General features: G+C 40.3%; 1 protein-coding gene across 1 annotated transcript in view; it reads left to right on the forward strand.

The window, feature by feature from the left end:
• Window positions 1–20472, forward strand: part of GRHL2 (grainyhead like transcription factor 2) — a 164688-nt gene that overhangs the window by 111776 nt on the left and 32440 nt on the right. Inside the window, exon 9 of the mRNA XM_081259033.1 lies at window positions 12124–12282. Within this exon, the coding sequence (XP_081115159.1) occupies window positions 12124–12282 (159 nt within the window). The remainder of the gene's footprint in view (window positions 1–12123; window positions 12283–20472) is intronic.

A 20472-nucleotide genomic window follows, 5' to 3' on the forward strand; every position in this document is an offset into this window, starting at 1 on the left:
GCCCCGCCCCGTCCCCCCGCTCTTGAGTTGCAGGGGGGGCTTCCAGAGAGGAGCTGTCAGGCCCTCTGCTTTGCAAGATCAGGTGGGAAACGTTCTTCCTGCGTCTTGGTATTTGGGAGGAACTTTCAGACCAGAAGATGCTGCAGTTTTAGAGAGAGTCAAGGACACAGATAAGGCATATTTTCATCCCTGTTAACAGATTTTTGTGGTGAAACTGAGGGTGGGCAGGGCTGAAAACTGGTTAGGGTGAGGTGGGAAGTAGAGAGGCTGAGAGACACCATGGATCATTTATCTGTGCATCTCAGATTCTGATTCCACTAAATATCAACTTTCTTCATAACAGGCTCTGCAAGATTGGGCAAGTGGAAAAGGTGGACTTTGAACCATGTCCCTCTGAGTCCAGAGTCCATGTTCTTAAACCATCCCAACAGAGGGATATCTGTAATTTGTTTTAGACCAAAGAATGCTATGACTTTCCTTCTCAAAGAAATGTATAGGGTACAACCTAGAAAGAAAGAAGTCAAATGAATCTCATTTCCTTGAGCAAAGCAATTCTATCAAGTCACCCTGCTTTTGCCACCCATCTCCCCCACTCCCACCAACAAAGATGGGCTCACGGACCCAACACTTCCAGCACAAAGGTCTCTTCCTATCCGTGTCTTTGGTTGCCCTGGTACATTACCGGTTGATGTCATACATATTATTGACCAGAATGCATATGGGAGTGAGGACTGTTTGGATTCCTTGCCCTCTTCAACTGAGTGTGTGTGTATGTGTGTGTATTAGCCTAACATTAGTGATCTCATTTGCCTAATTATGACCTCGCTCTGTGTTAATTGAAGGTCAGTGCATGCTTTCTAATAGTGCAGCTCTGAGGCATAGCAATATTTTCTTCTCCATACCTTACACATTTATTCTCCATTTCCCCCACTTCTCTCTAGCTCCTTTCCCTGGTATCCTGAATTTCATTTTCACACTCATTTACATTATTTCTGTACACTTTTCTTTTATGTTTTGGTTTTTTCCTGTTATGAACAGTGAAGACTGTTCCTTACTCTTTTTTGCAATACCATGTAGGAAGCACAGCATGAAAAAATTCGAAGCAAGGATGACGATTATTATTCGAGAAAATGAAGGTTGCAGAAGGCACACAATGGCTCCCTGCTTTATGTTTGCAACTTAAGAAATACAGTAAATGAAAACCCATATTTACCAAGCTGGTAAATTGGAAGTAAATATTTACACATAAACAATATTTATTTTATATTTAGATTCCTCTCACTTTGGGTCCCTTTGGATGCTATAAATGAATTGCACTTGCAAAAGAGATTTTCATGTAATTTTTTTTTATTGAAATATAGTTGATTTACAGTGTTTTGTTCGTTTCTGGTGTACAGCGCAGTGATTCAGTTTCCATGTAATTTTTTAAATTCAGAGAAAATGCCAGATGAGAGGATGCATGTTGATATTCCCTCTAGGCCCTATTTCCCTTAATATTTTTGCCTTATTTCTTGCCTTTGTGTCTGATTTTGCACTAATACCAAGGAGATGTCATTTGAGAACTGAGACCCAGTCTGAGGGGTGTAAACATGGATGTGCTAAGAGGAATCAGCTGGCTGAGCAGGAAAACAAAAGTGAAAGTTGGGGGCTTCCCTGGTGGCGCAGTGGTTGGGAGTCCACCTGCCGATGCAGGGGATGCAGGTTCGTGCCCCGGTCTGGGGGGATCCCACATGCCGCGGAGCGGCTGGGCCCGTGAGCCATGGCCGCTGGGCCTGTGCATCCGGAGCCTGTGCTCCGCAGTGGGAGAGGCCACAACAGTGAGAGGCCCACGTACTGCAAAAAAAAAAAAAAAAAAAAAAAAAAAGTGAAAGTTGGGAGTAAAAAGTTCTCTTCCAGATTTGCAATTCTATCCTTAAGGAAGAAAATGAAGTTGATTGAATGCCCCAGCACTGCCCTGCAGCTGCCCTGGACATAAGGACATTTGATGGGGCCCGTGTCATGAATTGCTTCATATTGTGAGACATAAATAAAGCTCTCATATCAGGTGACTTACTTCTGTCATGTTAAGTCCAGGTTTCTTCCTTTTCTTCCTGTGTGGTTCAGCCCGTTCTCTTCCCAGTGCTGTCTTTTCAAGGTACAACAAGTGGTCAGGAAGCCAAACCTAGCTCTTTACTCTATCAGCTGCTAAGGGGTAGGAAACAGCCCCTCAGTCCTCAGATCTCAATGTTAGTAGCTTCAAAGACAGGATGGTGCAAATGGCAGTGCTTTGATCACAGCCTATGTAAAGGCAGTAAACTAGAGAAAATGTAAGTGTTCTAACCTTCGTGTACCCTGTAAATTTTTCAGTCTCTCTTTGTGGAAAATATGGTAATGCTCATTCAAAGACTGTTTTGACATTTAGTACCAAATCACAGCAGAACCATTAAAATTGTCCCAAATTTATCTCACCCACCTTCCTTTTCTCTCTCTCTCAACATTTCTTTTTGGTCTAAAAGATTTAATCAGTTTTTATGGGGCTCCACTGTGTGTCAAGCAAAGTGCTTTAGAAAGTTACAGTTTCGGTAGTCTTGACGAATCACGCCTTCCAAGGGGATGCTTCTAAATGGACTGTATTCTCTTTCTGCCAAACTCCAGTGCTGGACACCAGGGAGAAGGGGAGATGTGTAAATATTGATTTTCAAGATGAAAAGAGAACCCAAAGGACCGGGCCAAAGGAAGCCATACTCCTGAGTGCCCTGTGGGTTCATGACCTAGTTTGTTTCCCTGACCTCCACCTCCCATCAGCAGTCCAGGGGGTCCTCTTTCTGCTTACAAGACAGTCCAGGATGCAGTGGAGCTGATGGATATTACTGATAAAGACAAAGTTATATCCTAATGTTTTGACTAAATAGAGCCCAGGTTTCAGCAGGTCATCATATGGCAGAATAGAGAATATTATAGGGCATCTTCCATGCTCTCCAGAGTAAAGAAGGGGTGGGGAAGGCTCCTGGGAGGGGTCTTGAAAGGTTGAAATACACACTGCAAAGCAGGGCAAATGGCATTTTTATGCGTTTGCTGGGGCGTGGTGTGGGTGGAGGAAGCTTTAAAAGGGAAAGGTAAACATTTGCTGGAGTCTTTGGTATTGAACTTAAAGCCACGCCTTTGTTCCAGTTTTATAAGGTAATGGATGGGAGAAAAGCTATAAAGCTGGAGTTAATTCATATATAGAAGGAATAATCTTTAGAAACCATCTCATCCAAGCTATCTATGGCTTGATCTTTTGTTAGGATGTGGAGTATCCATGGTTTCTGGCCTGAATTCTGCTGAGGGCTCTGTAACTCACATGTATCAACTGTTGTGTGTATTCAGAGACTGAGATCGCATACTTGGATTTCATAGACTGATGTGTGTGTCTGTGTGTGTGTACCATGGCTAGTATTTATTCAGTGATTACCATATACCAGGCACTCTGCCAGGTGCTTTGTATACCTTATGCAACATTCAGACTTTAAGTGGAGATCATTTTTCATTTAAATAGTGAAGAGGCTGAAGTCCAGAGAGCTTGCACAGCAGAGCTGGGATTCCCACCCTGGGAATGTCTGTCTGAAGCATGTGCTCTTTCCAGAGTGCCTTTTCTTCTTGGGCAGAGGTAGTCATAGTATCTTCTATATTATCTGTGGCAAAGGTGCAGTCATCCCCTCCAAGCAGCTTGCCTGCTGTACATCACGTGCTGGGCCAGGCAGTGGGAATTTACAGACACACCAGCCAAGCAGAGTGTCTGCTGCTCTCAGAGGACATTTTGGCTGGGCCGAGAACTCAGACATATCTGTAAATGACTGTAATATGAGGAAGAAAGTGACAAAGACTGTAATGAAAACAGAATTAAAGGGCCAGGAGAGTTCTGGAGAGGGAGATAGCCCTGTTTTTTATTTTATTTATTTATTTTTATCACAAAATAAAAAGATTTATTTTCTTGAGCACAAATAAGCATCCACCTACTAGATTAGTAGCCCGGAGCTTTTTGGTAACTTTATTTTTTTAAACCATTTTTTAAATTGAAGTATAGTTGATTTATAATGTTGTGTTAGTTTCAGGTGTATAGCAAAGTGATTCAGTTATATATATTTTTTGTTTTTTCAGATTCTTTTCCATTATAGGTTATTAGAAGATATATAACTCCCTGTGTTATACAGTAGGTCCTTGTTGGTTATCTATTTTATATATAGTAGCGTGTATATGTTAACCCCAAACTCCTAATTCATCCCTCCCCTGCCCCCCACCCCACCCCCGCTCTGCCATCCCCTTTGGTAACCATAAGTTTGTTTTTCATGTCTGTGAGTCTATTTCGGTTTTGTAAATAAGTTCATTTTTTAATTTGTTTTTATTTTTATAAAACATTTCTATTAAGTTTTCTATTTAAAAAATTTTCCCAATTTCTTATGTAAAAAATTACAAATGAAAAGTTGAAAGAATAATACAGTTCTTACCACATACCCTTCACCTAGATTGACTCGTTGTTAGTCTTTTGCCGATTTGCTTTCTCTTCTCTCTCTCTCTCTTCTCTCTCTCTCTCTCTCTCTCTCTCTCACACACACACACACACACACATACACATACACTTTTCTCTACTAAAGACTTCAGCACGTAGAGAGGGCGCCATTCTGTGGGATCAGGGAACACTCGAGGGAGGGTATGGCACGGGAGTTGTGTCTTAAGGGTCGGGTGGAATTTAGACGAGTGTGGGTTGGAAAGGGGAGCCAGGTGGAAGGACGAGGCACTCAAAGGTGCAGAGACTGGCCGTGGAAGAAGAGCCGGGAGTGGTGGAGCTCGGGAGAGAATTTCAAGTGGGCTGTAAGGAGGGGACAAGAGACGCCAGGAGAAGGGGTGAGATGCCGCGGAGAGAATTGGAGGGTTTGCGAAAGAGGGTCAAGGTGGGAACTTTAGACCCACCCATTTAGGGGAGGTGGGGGAAGAGGAACCAAAGAAGGAAAGGGTGGTCGGGAAGGAGAGGACAGGAGGATGGGGGAGAGGAGGAAGTGGCCAGTGAAGTGGGTGTTGTAGGCAGTGGTTTCTCACAGCCTGAGCCTCCGCAAACAGCAGCAGCAGCAACTTGGGAAATTGTTAGAAAGGCAGATGCTAGGACCTCCTACCTCAGACCTACTGAATTGGAAACTCCAAGGGGGCAGAGTCTTAACGTGTTGTAACCGGGCCTCCTGGTGCATACCCCTGCTTATAAGGATGCTACTGAGAAGGCTGACCTGGAAGAAAGCAATCTCGGTAGAAGAGTGAAGTCCAAAGTCAGATTCAAAATAGTTGGTGACATGGCCTTTACTTACAGCTGGTAAATTATATGTGCTCATGTTGAAAGCATGCATTGCAGCATTGTTTACAAGATGAAAAGACTGGAAACAGCCTCACGTTAAAGAAATGGTTATTCCATAATCATGGTTCTTTTAAAAAAGAAAAAGAAAGAGCTGTCTTCAAAATATCTTGTCAAATGGAAAAAACAGGCTGCAGAACTGTGTGTTTACTGTGCTACCATTTGTATAGAACAGGAAAAGATATGAATTTGCATAGCTTGTTTCTAGAAGGATGCGCAAGAAAGTGTGAAGGATACTCAAGAAGCTGTTGGTTGGAGAACAATGCCTGCGGGGGAGGGGGTGTGGTTTCCACATTTGCCCTTTTGAACTTTGTGCTAGATTCAGATATTACAAACTCAAAACAAGTTTTAAGTATTGAATGTGAACAGAAAAGGTTTAAAACAATAACAAATGATCAGAAGTTTGAGTGAGTGTCTCTTTCAGTCTCTGCGTAAATTCTTCCTCCCACTGAGAGCTCATTATTTATGAAACAGGCCAACCCATTGTTACACAATGTCCAAATTTTTCCTTGTCCCGAGGTGCTGTTTCACAAGACCTGTTCAGGTGACGGAGCTGAGTGGCAGAGACTGGCCATTGGCAGAGCGATGACGGTTCTGCCCGAGAGAGGTCGCCCTCGCTCTCTCCCCACCAAAGCCTATGACTCTACCCCTTAAAAGTGTCCCACAGAGATAGATTTTATGTTTCAAAAATCCATTCACCTTCATAAGATATCTCTCTATTTGAGTTCTGTGAATCTAACTAATATACTTTGGAATCATTTGGGAAGAACATCACAAAATGCCTTGACAGTTGGGGAGCTGATATGTATGGGGCTTTGTGGACTGTGCCATGGGGCTGAGGAGGAGCTTGGAGTCAGAGAGTAGGGCTGGCTGGGTGACCAGGCATCTGAGAAGATGGAGATCATGGTGGGCACAGGAAGCTGCCGTAGATTTTCGTAGCACTTTACAGTTTAAAAACGTGATCTCAGGGGCTTCCCTGGTGGCGCAGTGGTTGAGAGTCCGCCTGCCGATGCAGGGGACACGGGTTCGTACCCCGGTCCAGGAAGATCCCACATTCCATGGAGCGGCTGGGCCCGTGAGCCGTGGCCGCTGAGCCTGCGCGTCCAGAGCCTGTGCTCCACAACGGGAGAGGCCGCAACAGTGAGAGGCCCGTGTACCGCGAAAAAAACCCCACAACAACGTGATCTCATTTTAAAGTGTCACAGTAGCAAGCTAGGGATTGTTATACCTATTTAAAAGATGAAGCACATGAGGCCCAGAAAGGTTCAATTAGTCCAAGGCCATAGTGTCAGGATTTACACCAGGGACGTAATGTTGAGTCTCCTGTGCCTTTTTTTTCTTGCTGTGCTTCCCTCTCATTCCGCCCTCCAGCTTCATAGAACGCTCTTTCCTCTTACAAAACTTCCCCTGTGAGTTGATCCCATGTAATCCCTGCTTCCGGGGCTCTTAGCTCCCACAGAGCCTCCTTCCGTAGCCTCATGTTCATCCTCTCTTGCTGTATGAACACCTTGTCCATCCTGGAAGAACACCTCTGCGTGGCCCCGCTGCCCATGTTCCTGCCCAGCCTCCTGCCTCTGCCAGACTCCCCAGCCGAGGTGCTCCCTCTCCACCTTGGTGTCCTGGCTCCCTCGCCCCAGCAATCTAGCTTCCTGTCCTTCCCTCCAGGAGTCGGGCCTCCAGAAGGGGCGCAGACCCTCTACTTCTGATCCCGGTGGTCTTTTCTTAGTCCTCACTGTCCTCTTGGTAACTTGGATGTTGGATACTGGGGCCACAGTGCTATCTGCCCTTGGCCTCAGTGATACACCCTTGACCTCATCACGTGTTCCTGACCTGATCACAGTGATGCAAGCATCTTCGTTGGCCTCTTCTCTCCCCAACGGCCTTTTTTCAGGCCCCCTCTGAACCTCCCACTAGGCTGGTCTCTTCCCTCTTTTGAGAGCCAGGATGCACTTTCTTCTCCTCCATCTCTTTTTTCTAGCTCAGGACACCTATAGGAAATCTTCCCTTGTTGAGCTCTCTCCTTTTTTTCAAGTTCTTACGGTATGTACAGCCTGAGATATTCAACTTAGTTCCTACTTCTGTACACTCCAACAGTGTATTGAGAGACGTTATGTCTCCCCTCTTCCTTGAGGGCAGGGCCCTACCATAGATTTCTATATCTCCTGTAGCATCTGTATACAACATCTTCAGTAGCATGTATACATGTATCAATACCATGCATATGTACATACATACATTCATACTGATTATATAATTGGTGCTAGACTTGTGTTTGTTGATATACAGATAGATAACATTTTTTTGAGGATAAATGTGGTCAGAGCAGCTAACTCTGCTGTATTATCTTGACAACTTCAGCTATACAGAGCAATCCTGACTCTTAGGATGTTTTGCTTATGAAAGCGAGAACATGGATAAAGAGGGAAATGTGTATTTAGAAAAGTAATTTTCTCTTAATTCATTGGACAGATATTTGTTGAGTATCTCCCATGGGCCTGGCACTGGGAGTAGAGTGAGCTTGAGGCAGACAGGGCCCTCCTCTTACGTGTTTAGCGTCGCATGGAGCAGACAGATAATTAAGCACTAAACAGAGAAACAAGATAAATCCAAATAATGTTCAGTCCTATGAAGCAACCAGAAAAGAGCAGCACGGTAGGGCGTGCTACTCGTCATGGGCAGAGGTGGGAGAAGGAGGAGGGAGACAGCTCTAGATGGCCAAGGTGGGGATTGCTGAAGAGTTGACATTGGACTAAAACCTGAACGAGAAGAAGGAGCGGGCAGTGATGATCCTGGGGCCAGCCTTGGAGGTAGAGGGCACAGCACATAGCAAAGACTGGCAACGGGGAACAAGCTGGGCATATTCTGGCAATGGAGAATATTGAGTACTAAAGGAATATGGAAAATGTGGTAGACTATGTGTGTAAGCCAAAAGTGTATCTGTGCACACCCACAGTATCCGTAGGAGAAAATGAAGAAATCTATTCTCAGGTTTTAAATCATTCCCTAAAGGAGCTATATCTATATAATGGAGGTGTCAGGAAATCTAGGAGTTTCTTAGATACTCAACAAAATCGCAAACTCTCTGAGGGCAGAGAATCTCAGCCTTCTTGTGTCCCACCTTGTAGCATGATGCCAGGCACAGAGAGAAGATATTTGATAAATATTTGATGAATTAACGCATGGAGAAAATGAATAATTGCCCAAGACTGAGATTTCATATGTTAATATTATTTACTTTTAGTTTGTCTTTCTGTCTCAATTTAGCTTTGCATTTGTACCAAATGCAATCATATAAACGGGAAAAAATGCTGAAATGTGAGAAAACCATCTATAAGGTCTTTAATAATTCTAAGAACCAGAAAGAAAATAGAGTATGGAAACTGGCAAGAGCACACTTAACGTATTCATATATTGTTTTCATTTTACAGCGAAAATGCTGATTTCTTGCTATATGCCATGTCTGTAATTTGGAGGCTAATGTGTGTGCAATTTCTTGTAAAAGAGCTCTTAAGAGTCTCAACCTTAGAAAATAAGTAGCTTTCTTAGTCTCTAATCAGAGGATCTTCTTGAAAATACAAATTACAATTGTTTAAAGAGGAAAATAAACAATTTCCATCAAATCATGGACCTTATGATTTTTTAAATCCCAAATTGCTTTGTAAATCAAGATTGGCCTATGTTTTTTTTTTTTTTTTTTTTGCGGTACACGGTCCTCTCACTGCTGTGGCCTCTCCCGTTGCGGAGCACAGGCTCCAGACGTGCAGGCTCAGCGGCCATGGCTCACAGGCCCAGCCGCTCCGTGGCATGCGGGCTCCTCCCGGACTGGGGCACGAACCCGGGTCCCCTGCATCAGCAGGCGGACTCCCAATCACTGCGCCACCAGGGAAGCCCTGGCCTATGTATTTTAATGGCAAACTCTCAGAAAAACCTTGGGAGTTAATAATCAAGTTAATGCAGCAATTCTAAAGCCCATTAATCTGTATTTGTTTTAATAAATCTTACTACACACATAATGCACAACTGAGAGGTATTATAACCTGGGTAAAGTCACTTTTCTTGTGTAGGGACTACAAAATGGGAATTGCAATTCATGTGTCAAAAAATGATTTTATTAAAAATGATCAGTTTTCATGAGACTGCCTCTGTTTCTGGAAAGGTCTTGGTACCTTTACAAATGCCCTTTCTATCTGAATCAATCTTTGAACCAATGACAGAATTAAAATTGTATCTATTATCTGCCTGGATAGACCTGATTCAATTAAAATTTTTCTAAAGAATAAATTATGTGCTGTAAGAATGATAGGAAAATAACATTCATAACTCTTGGTTGGCAGACCAATTGTTCATGGCATTTCTTTACATAATTAGGACTTCTACTAAAGTTAAAAAGAACTTTCTGTGCTGGACATTTGGACGAACACTGGTGAGGGAAAGCATACCTTTTCCCTAAGTTTCTGTGATACACATTTACAAACAGTGCTTTGTAGATAAACTTCCAAGAAATTTGTTGTCACATTTGCCTACTGGGTATAGAGCTCAGACATGGTTGGGTTTGCAAGATGAAACAAATTAATGCTTATCAGTCCCAAGCTGAGGTTTTAGTTAATGTCCTTCCATGCCTTCCCAACCCCCGTAATTGCAGTTAAAGTTCAACCATTCAGGTTTTAAGTGCAGCACAGCGAGACTGTGATTGATATCATCAGGCACATAGACTGTGCTTTGCTATTGGGTCAGACAGCCAGGCAAGAAGAAAGCAGTGCCAACCCTATTGTAAAATCCCTGCTTGTTAGGATAAGTCTGGAAGCTGGCAACACAGTGTAGCAGAGAAGGCAGATTCTCGTGTTGTTTACTTTTTATGGAAACAGGAGGCCATGAATCAAAGAAGGCCCACTGGGTCTTCTTCTAAGGACCTTTCTGCATTAAGAGGACCTAAGTCTAAGTGTCTCCTAGTGGTAGAGTCCAGTTTGTAGACCTTGTCTACTGGGTGGCTGATCGTTACAGCTCCTCCAAGGAGGATTTCTTGTATGTATTGTAGGATATTGCCAGTAAGCATCTATTATTTCACTGGATCTGTCCTACTCAAGTGGCCCCTATAAAAATACATGTTCCATCAGCTAAGCTTTCTTAATTGAGACTTGGAGCTGACAAGGCCACGATTAATATTGCTTCCTGCCTGTCTGAGTGTATGTCCACTGTGAGTGACGTATGGATATATCAGTAAGCCCAACCATGAATCCTATTAGCTTAGGAAATACAGAACACTTTTCTCTTCTGGCTTCTGCAGGACTAGGCAGGATTTATGAGGGTGAGGAAAAAAACTAGTCTGGTTGAGGACCCTGTGGATTACAGTCACCAACAGGAAGATTTCTACATGAAATACGTAGCCCTAGGTAGGAACAACCACGTCATTTGATCCCAGAGTGATCATTTGATTTGCTGACATAAAGCTGTATTTATTTATAGCTTCTGGCCAAGATAACCCCATTGTCAATAATGACAATAACAATAAAAGAAGTCAAGTGTTCCCAGAAAAGTATGCTTTTATTTTTTGATCTAATGATCGGGGTTTAGTGAAGTTATTGTAATCTTTAGAGCACCATCGTGTTGTCTTTCTTTCCCATCTAGCCTCCAACTTCTGTGATTGCAGGGACCATAATTGGTGCATCTGTGCTAGTAACTAGCACAGTCTCAGGGACGTGGTAGATACTTAAAAATATTTGTGGCATGAATGAATGTTCTCTGCAGTTAGGGCATCTCCAGGAGCAGTAGACAGCATTTTCTGTCTACTTTTACCCTGGAAGTTCGGTAGGAGAAACAGGCATAAGAAACATGGCATATTCTTTCTGAGTGGTCTTCATCACTCAGCCCTCCTAAATCATTTGACATTTGCTATCTCATGACGTAAGATGAGGATGCTGGTGACTTGACTACCTGTCCTTCCTCCTGTTCCATGTCTTACCTCTGCCAGCCCTTCTTTTACTTTTTCACTAACATGAAAGTATCTTAGTATTTATATTCTGTTCTTCAGGGAGAGATTTAAAAATGAGTTAAAGGGAAAATTGAAAACCAAAGACAAGAAGTGACTTGCTTGAAGTCTGCTTAATGTTAGAGTTGGGACTAAAACCTGGGGCTTTTGACTCCCAATCTAGTGGGCTTTCTAGATAAACTCATTGACCTCATTCATCAGATGTTTATTGAATGCTTATTCTCTGCCAGGCACTACATCAAGTACCAGTAAGACAAAAATAATAAGAAATTGTCTCAAATCTCATACTCTCATACAAATAGGAAAGACAGATGTGTAAACAAATAGCTATGTTTCAGTGCAATAAGGTGCAAAGGAAGGTGTTGCGTAGCTTTCTTTTTCTTTTATCTCGCAGGTCAGAGATTAGAGAAATTGATATAATTATTAGAAGTGACAGCTTTAATACATTGAGGAGACAGCATTTCACCCAGCCAACTTATGCATGTTTGAAAAATAAGTAAGACTTTGCTAATATAGTTAAAGAGAAGTAATTTAAATTGTCTGTTTCAAGATTAAGTATAAAAGAAAAATTTTTATAAATTTATAACTATAAATTATGTAATAAATCATGTTACATGTGTTTAATACTTTTTTATGTGAGAATATCCAAATATTCTTCAGTTGTCCTTATAGGTTTATTTAATATTTTGACTTTAAGTCTAAGGCTTATGCATTTTTTTTAAATAGATCTTTTTTATGGTGACTTGTGAACTTTTTCCTTTCTTTCTTCCTCCCTCAGATTTTCATCACTGTGAATTGCCTGAGTACAGATTTCTCCTCCCAAAAAGGAGTGAAAGGACTTCCTTTGATGATTCAGATTGATACATACAGTTATAATAATCGTAGCAATAAACCCATTCATAGAGCTTATTGCCAGATCAAGGTCTTCTGCGACAAAGTGAGTAAAGATGACAGTTTGTCATAAAGGTATTTTTGTTATTAGATATTACTTTAATGACATTTCCCCCCTGTCACCTTCTTTTGTCTAGTGGTGTCAAAATAATCACTTACCAATCACAGTGGGAGTGGTAATCTTTCATTCTCAGTTCCTATTAGACATCTAGGGAGTCATCAATCAACTGCCTTTATTTTTTCAGTAAATCATTCTACCACTAGTTTAATGACTGACTGACATTGCACTGTGCTATGAGTCTGATTTAGTTAGATAACTGAAATAATAGATTGTTTTTAGTGGATATATAGATCCTGTCCCAGAACATATCGATGTAACCACTATTAATTTATGGGTTAAATGGGGTCTCAGCTACAGCCTTTTGGAATAGAAATGGCACCTCTAAAATAAGTTCATTAGCAAACATGCTTCAGCAGAAGATGTAGTTTTTGATTCTTTTTGAAACTCCTCATAAAAGATGGAGCAATTAAAATGGCAAAGATTAAAATCCCGTGATTATGTGACAAGAGACCCTTACAAAATCCCAAATGTGAATGGGACCAAGCATCAACAATTTCAAGACCTGTGTGATGTCGGCATCGTGAAAGAAAGTAGTGGGCCCACTTGATGACCAAAGAACAGGGAACCTACAAAAGTGACCCATGGTACCAGAGAGAGAAGTGGGCCATCAGAGGACAGTATGTGAAACTAGGGTGGGAGGGGATGGATTGTACAGACTTCAATTTACTGGTGGGTGCAAGGGGACAGAACATTGAAGTGTTCTGGGCTCTATAAACTCTGGAAAGTTATAAATTGAAGCTCCCTGGTAGGATAAAATCCTGCTCTGAGAAGAGGCTGCTGGGAGTAGAATCCAAGTTGAGTTGAACAAAAAAACAAAGGTTCAAAGGAAAGAGAAGTTCCAAATAAAAAGGAAGAGGGGAAAAGGTACAGAGTAGGCAGATCTCAGGAAATACAGGACTATTTTCTTTTATCACTTTGTGAACACAACTGAAGCAGGAGCATGAGAGCCATGAAGCTAGAAGAATTATCCTAGTTCTCTCATTTCACTTAGAAATGACCAGCAGAAAAGAAAAACAGTTGAATCCCATACAATCGCTTGAAATAAATAATTAAAATCAGACTGACTTCCTGTGGACAATGGATGCGTGCCAGAAAGACATGCCCACAAAACAGGTGAAACCTATAGCCTAATGATCCAAAAATGGGCTTAAAATTAACATAATTTTAAAATGTTGACATTAACAAAATCATGGAAATTATAAAGAGCAGCATAAATCACAGTTTGAAAAACTCAGACATGAGGTGTTTGGAGAGCAGAATGATTTGAAAAGAGATATGGTAGAATTCAGGAAAGAATTTAGAAGTAAAAGATTAAAATATTTCAGAAGAAAAGACTACACTACAGGCAACACAGGAGTGAATAAGAAAAGAGAATGCCTTAATAGAAACACAAGTTGGAAAAGAGCAAAATTCTAAAAATCAGAAGAAATGAAGAAACAATTAAGAGAAAATAATAGATATAGAAGAGAGGTAAAGACGATCCAAGAGACATATAATATGTATCTTTCAGGAAGAAAGCTAAAACAATGGAACAGAAGAAATGCTAAAAATGATAAATCAGGAAAACTTAAAATAAAAATTATACATTTTTAAATGGGCTACCATGCATCTGGGAAAGTTGACCCAGGATGACTTTAAAAATATTTTTTGAGGGCTTCCCTGGTGGCTCAGTGGTTGAGAATCTGCCTGCTAATGCAGGGGACACGAGTTTGAGCCCTGGTCTGGGAAGATCCCACATGACGCGGAGCAACTAGGCCCGTGAGCCACAACTACTGAGCCTGCACGTCTGGAGCCTGTGCTCCACAACAAGAGAGGCCATGATAGTGAGAGGCCCGCGCACCGCGACGAAGAGTGGCCCCCGCTTGCCACAACTAGAGAAAGCCCTTGCACAGAAACGAAGACCCAACACAGCCAAAAATAAATAAATAAATAAATAAATAAAAATTTTAAAAAGAGTAACAAATGTTCAAGTACAATTGGTGTCTTTTAAAAAAATATTCTTTGAGCATTTAAGAAAAATAAAATAGACAATGAGTCATTTATTTTTTTAAACTAATTTTTACTGGAGTATATAGTTGATTCACAATGTTGTGTTAGTTCCAGGTGCACAGCAAAGTGAATCAGCCATACACATGCATATGTCCACTGTTTTCCAGACTCTCCTCTCATATAGGCTACTACAGAGCACTGAGCAGAGTTCCCTGTGCTACACAGTAGGTCCCTATTAGCCATCTATTTTATAGTAGATAAGGAGTCATTTATAAGGAAACTTCTATCATCAAACTTTTCAACAGCAACACCTTGTCAGAAGACAATGATATTTAAAGTAATCAAATAAAGAAAATGTGAGCCAAGGATTTTATGTCCAGCCAAGCTGACTTTCAATTATAAAGATGACAGGCAAAAACAAAACAAAATAAAACAAAGAAACAAAACCACCAACGAACAAACGAACAATCAAAAAATCCAGGGAATATTTCTTCTTGAGGAATCTATTAAAGAACAAGCTTTAGACACCAATATGACTGTAAAGACATTGATAAAAGGACTGATGGTGAGCAGTATGTGTATATTTACCTTGGATCTAATTCTAAGTGATGGGAAAGACAGTAATGGCAATGTGATATGTTCTGACAGTGTAGACATAGTACAATTATTTAAAAATTGGGTAGGGTGGGGAGAGAATATGAAAAATAGAATAAGCTGGCAACTGCTTATAGGTGTTAACTGGACATAAAAGGGTGCGTTCAGATAGGTCCCGGGGGGAGGAGAGGAAGGGGAAAAAGAGGTTAATGGCTAATTCAGAATTGCAGCACTCTTAAAGGTGCTACAGTCAGATGTAGATCAAAGATCTACCATGCCATTAAAATGTCTGAGTTGTAGTTTAGCAGAGATAGAGAGTAGGAAGAAGTGGGCATCTGTGAACAGAGGCAGAGATGGTCATGAGAAAAGAGAAGGAAACACATTAACTAGGACTGCACTGAGTTTAGGGACATGTGGCATAGCAGTGTCTCTAAAATCTCGATAGCCTTTCAGGTCATAATGACTTCTGTTAGTGCTACGCGTCAGAGCAGCACAGCCCTCTCGGGGACAGTTAGGCAGCCCCCACGATACAGAGGAGACACAGTTAAATCAGTAAGACACAGTTGTTGTGTAGAAGCGAACACAGTTGTTGTGTACCAGCGAGCACAAGTAACTCGCCAGAGTTACACGGTGAAAAAGTAGAGGAGCTGGATGCAAATCCACATCTGATTCCAAACTCACACGCCTTATATGTTTAATTCAGCATATTAAACATTAAGAAAGCATTTTCAAATGACGTACAGCATGGAAGTTTTAAACTACATGTGGGAGAACGTTTAAACAATTTGAATTCCTTATTTTATTCCAGAAGTTTCAAGGGAGATGGTAGAATCCCCTTCAGTGAATCTCCTTCTTGGAAGGGAGGAGAAAGATTAGGATCAAGGAGAAAGGGAGGGAAGGATTGAATGGCAGCCCTGGGCAATCCATTTACCTTTATGTCAGAGTTGGATTTGAAAGTAGGAAAGAGAGGGCTTAAGGGATACTCATATAATTATTTTTTTCAAGTGTTGAGGTCATAAATACTAAAAATCAAAACAAAGCAAAAATGCAGAATACATAGAGTTGTATTGTTGTTCACCTATGCCCTAGAATGAGAGGGACTCTAAGAAACTAGTGATGTAAAGAGTTTCTAGTGGGTAGTTTTTAGTTTATGTTTCCCAATGTTGAGTGTTAGGAAACTCATAAGGAAGAAAGCTCATGGGGCAAGCAGGGTGTATTAACCTTAAGTGCTATTAATTTTTCTGATAAGCTAGAAACAGAATTTTTTTGCTATAATTTGTCATCATATTTGTAGCTCTGATTTCAAAATCCAGGCAAAACTCACACCTGGGAAATTAAAAAGAGAAAAAGTTTAATTCTTGCACTTTTCAAATGGGTGTGTAAATGCAAAAGATTAATTTGAATTATCCTCTAAAGCAAGAGATTAAGAGCTATTCCATTTAAAACTGTAAATTTCCCAGTCAGTGTCTACAGTTTTGAACAGATGGTATTCTGCACTATTTATAGTTCCCCAGCTTGATTTCTAATTAATGCACCTGTGAGACTGCAGATGAAGATAAAGTCCTTCTCTACCTTTTTTTGATATTATGATACTTCTATTGAAATACATATGTTTATGAATTTTAAAATTCAGGATCTGCTATATGGCTGTACCTATATCAATACTTATGTCTATATCTTTATATCCGTATTTAATTACTTCCATTATCTTTTGAAAGACAAGAATTATATTGCTGAAGACAGTGACTATATATTGTTCAAAACTTGAGAATAAAGCCACATTCTCTTAAGAATTTTTTTCTCTTTATTAATTCTTGTTTGGAATGATCTTGGAGACAATGACTGTTGGAGATGATGAAAAGCTAAAGAGATCCCTCCAAACTACCTCCTTAGCCAACTTAAATAGGTTAAGGCCACATTCTTTTTTTTTTCTTTAAACATCTTTATTGCAGTATAATTGCTTTACCGTGGTGTGTTAGTTTCTGCTTTATAACAAAGTGAATCAGCTATACATATACATACATCCCCATATCTCCTCCCTCTGGCGTCTCCCTCCCACCCTCCCTATCCCACCCCTCTAGGTGGTCACCTCAGTTATCTCTTATTTTTATTTATTTATCTTTAACATCTTTATTGGAGTATAATTGCTTTACAATAGTGTGTTAGTTTCTGCTTTATAACAAAGTGAATCAGTTATACATATACATATGTCCCCATATCTCTTCCCTCTTGCATCTCCCTCCCTCCCGCCCTCCCTATCCCACCCCTCTAGGTGGTCACAAACCACCGAGCTGATCTCCCTGTACTATGTGGCTGCTTCCCACTAGCTATCTGCTTTACGTTTGGTAGTGTATATATGTCCATGCCACTCTCTCACTTTGTCCCAGCTTACCCTTCCCCCTCCCTGTATCCTCAAGTCCATTCTCTAGTAGGTCTGCATCTTTATTCCCGTCTTGCCTCTAGGTTCTTCTGACCTTTTTTTTTTTTTAGATTCCATATATATGTGTTAGCATATGGTATTTGTTTTTCTCTTTCTGCCTTACTTCACTCTGTATGACAGTCTCTAGGTCCATCCACCTCACTACAAATAACTCAGTTTCGTTCCTTTTTATGGCTGAGTAATATTCCATTGTATATATGTGCCACACCTTCTTTATCCATTCATCTGTTCATGGACACTTAGGTTGCTTCCATGTCCTGGCTATTGTAAATAGAGCTGCAGTGAACATTGTGGTACATGACCCTTTTTGAATTATGGTTTTCTCAGGGTTTATGACCAGTAGTGGGATTGCTGGGTCGTATGGTAGCTCTATTTTTAGTTTTTTAAGGAACCTCCGTACTGTTCTCCATAGTGGCTGTATCAATTTACATTCCCACCAACAGTGCAAGAGGGTTCCCTTTTCTCCACACCCTCTCCAGCATTTATTGTTTGTAGATTTTTTGATGATGGCCATTCTGACTGGTGTGAGATGATATCTCATTGTAGTTTTCATTTGCATTTCTCTAATAATTAATGATGTTGAGCATTCATTCATGTGTTTGTTGGCAATCTGTATATCTTCTTTGGAGAAATGTCTATTTAGGTCTTCTGCCCACTTTTGGATTGGGTTGTTTGTTTTTTTGATATTGAGCTGCATGAGCTGCTTGTATGTTTTGGAGATTAATCCTTTGTCAGTTGCTTCATTTGCAAATATTTTCTTCCATTCTGAGGGTTGTCTTTTCATCTTGTTTATGGTTTGCTGCACAAAAGCTTTTAAGTTTCATTAGGTCCCATTTGTTTATTTTTGTTTTTATTTCCATTTCTCTAGGAGGTGGGTCAAAAAGGATCTTGCTGTGATTTATGTCAGAGAGTGTTCTGCCTATGTTTTCCTTTACGAGTTTGATGGTGTCTGGCCTTACATTTAGGTCTTTAATCCATTTTGAGTTTATTTTTGTGTATGGTGTTAGGGAATATTCTAATTTCATTCTTTTACATGTAACTGTCCAGTTTTCCCAGCACCACTTATTGAAGAGGATGTCTTTTCTCCACTGTATATTCTTGCCTCCTTTATCAAAAATAACGTGACCATATGTGCGTGGGTTTATCTCTGGGCTTTCTATCCTGTTCCGTTGATCTATATTTCTGTTTTTGTGCCAGTAGCATACTGTCTTGATTGCTGTAGCTTTGTAGTATAGTCTGAAGTCAGGGAGCCTGATTCCTCCAGCTCCATTTTTCTTTCTCAAGAATGCTTTGGCTATTCTGGGTCTTTTGTGTTTCCATACAAATTGTGAAATTTTTTGTTCTAGTTCTGTGAAAAATGCCAGTGGTAGTTTGATAGGGATTGCATTGAATCTGTAGATTGCTTTGGGTAGTATAGTCATTTTCACAGTGTTGATTCTTCCAATCCAAGAACATAGTATATCTCTCCATCTGTTTGTGTCATCTTTAATTTCTTTCATCAGTGTCTTATAATTTTCTGCATACAGGTCTTTTGTCTCCTCCGGTAGGTTTATTCCTAGATATTTTATTCTTTTTGTTTCAATGGTACATGGGAGTGTTTTCTTAATTTCACTTTCTAATTTTTCATCATTAGTGTATAGGAATGCAAGAGATTTCTGTGCATTAATTTTATATCCTGCTACTTTACCAAATTCACTGATTAGCTCTAGTAGTTTTCTGGTAGCATCTTTAGGATTCTCTATGTATAGTATCATGTCATCTGCAAACAGTGACAGCTTTACTTCTTCTTTTCCAATTTGGATTCCTTTTATTTCTTTTCCTTCTCTGATTGCTGTGGCTAAAACTTCCAAAACTATGTTAAATAAGAGTGGTGAGAGTGGGTAACCTTGTCTTGTTCCTGATCTTAGAGGAAATGGTTTCAGTTTTTCACCATTGAGGACGATGTTGGCTGTGGGTTTGTCATATGTGGACTTTATTTTGTTGAGGAAAGTTCCCTCTATGCCTACTTTCTGGAGGGTATTTTTTATCATTAATGGGTGTTGAATTTTGTTGAAAGCTTTCTCTGCATCTATTGAGATGATCATATGGTTTTTCTCCTTCAGTTTGTTAATATGGTGTATCACGTTGATTGATTTGCATATATTGAAGAATCCTTGCACTCCTGGGATAAACCCCACTTGATCATAGTGTATGATCCTTTTAATGTGTTGTTGGATTCTGTTTGCTAGTATTTTGTTGAGGATTTTTGCATCTATGTTCATCAGTGATATTGGCCTGTAGTTTTCTTTCTTTTTGACATCTTTGTCTGGTTTTGGTATCAGAGTGATGGTGGCCTCGTAGAATGAATTTGGGAGTGTTCCTCCCTCTGCTATATTTTGGAAGAGTTTGAGAAGGATAGGTGTTAGCTCTTCTCTAAATGTTTGATAGAATTCACCTGTGAAGCCATCTGGTCCTGGGCTTTTGTTTGTTGGAAGATTTTTAATCACAGTTTCAATTTCAGTGCTTATGATTGGTCTGTTCATATTTTCTATTTCTTCCTGGTTCAGTCTCGGCAGGTTGTGCATTTCTAAGAATTTGTCCATTTCTTCCAGGTTATCCATTTTATTGAAGGCCACATTCTTAAAATAAATTTAAGAGAAACAATTTATGTATCAAATAAAAAAATAAAGATAGCCATCCCCTCTCAAAAGGTGGCAAAAGTGATCACAATATAATCAGGAAATCCTCAGGCATATTTTTTTTTTCAAATTTAACACTCCATAGTGAACATATAAGTGGGGGAAATTATTTTCAAATGATAAATTTGGTGTTTGCAGAAAATATACTATTCTGGAAGAACTAGACTTTTTTGTGCTTTAATGAGAGTGAAAGGATTATTTTCTAGAAGCTTTGGGTCACAAATAATCAAAGGAAGGAAAGGAATTCTTGGAAGGTCATGTTCAAGGATGCTTTCTCTATGTTAATTGAGTGTATCAAAGCTGCCGTGGGTCATTGTGAAGTCAAAGCCTTATTTTAGATATGAGAACTGTGGCTCTCCTAAGTTTGGATACTATCAGAATTGTTTTGGTGTGCTGATATCTGAGCCTTCTGGG

This window comes from Mesoplodon bidens (assembly GCF_964165515.1).
Source record: "Mesoplodon bidens genome assembly, chromosome: 16".
Classification (NCBI taxonomy): domain Eukaryota; kingdom Metazoa; phylum Chordata; class Mammalia; order Artiodactyla; family Ziphiidae; genus Mesoplodon; species Mesoplodon bidens.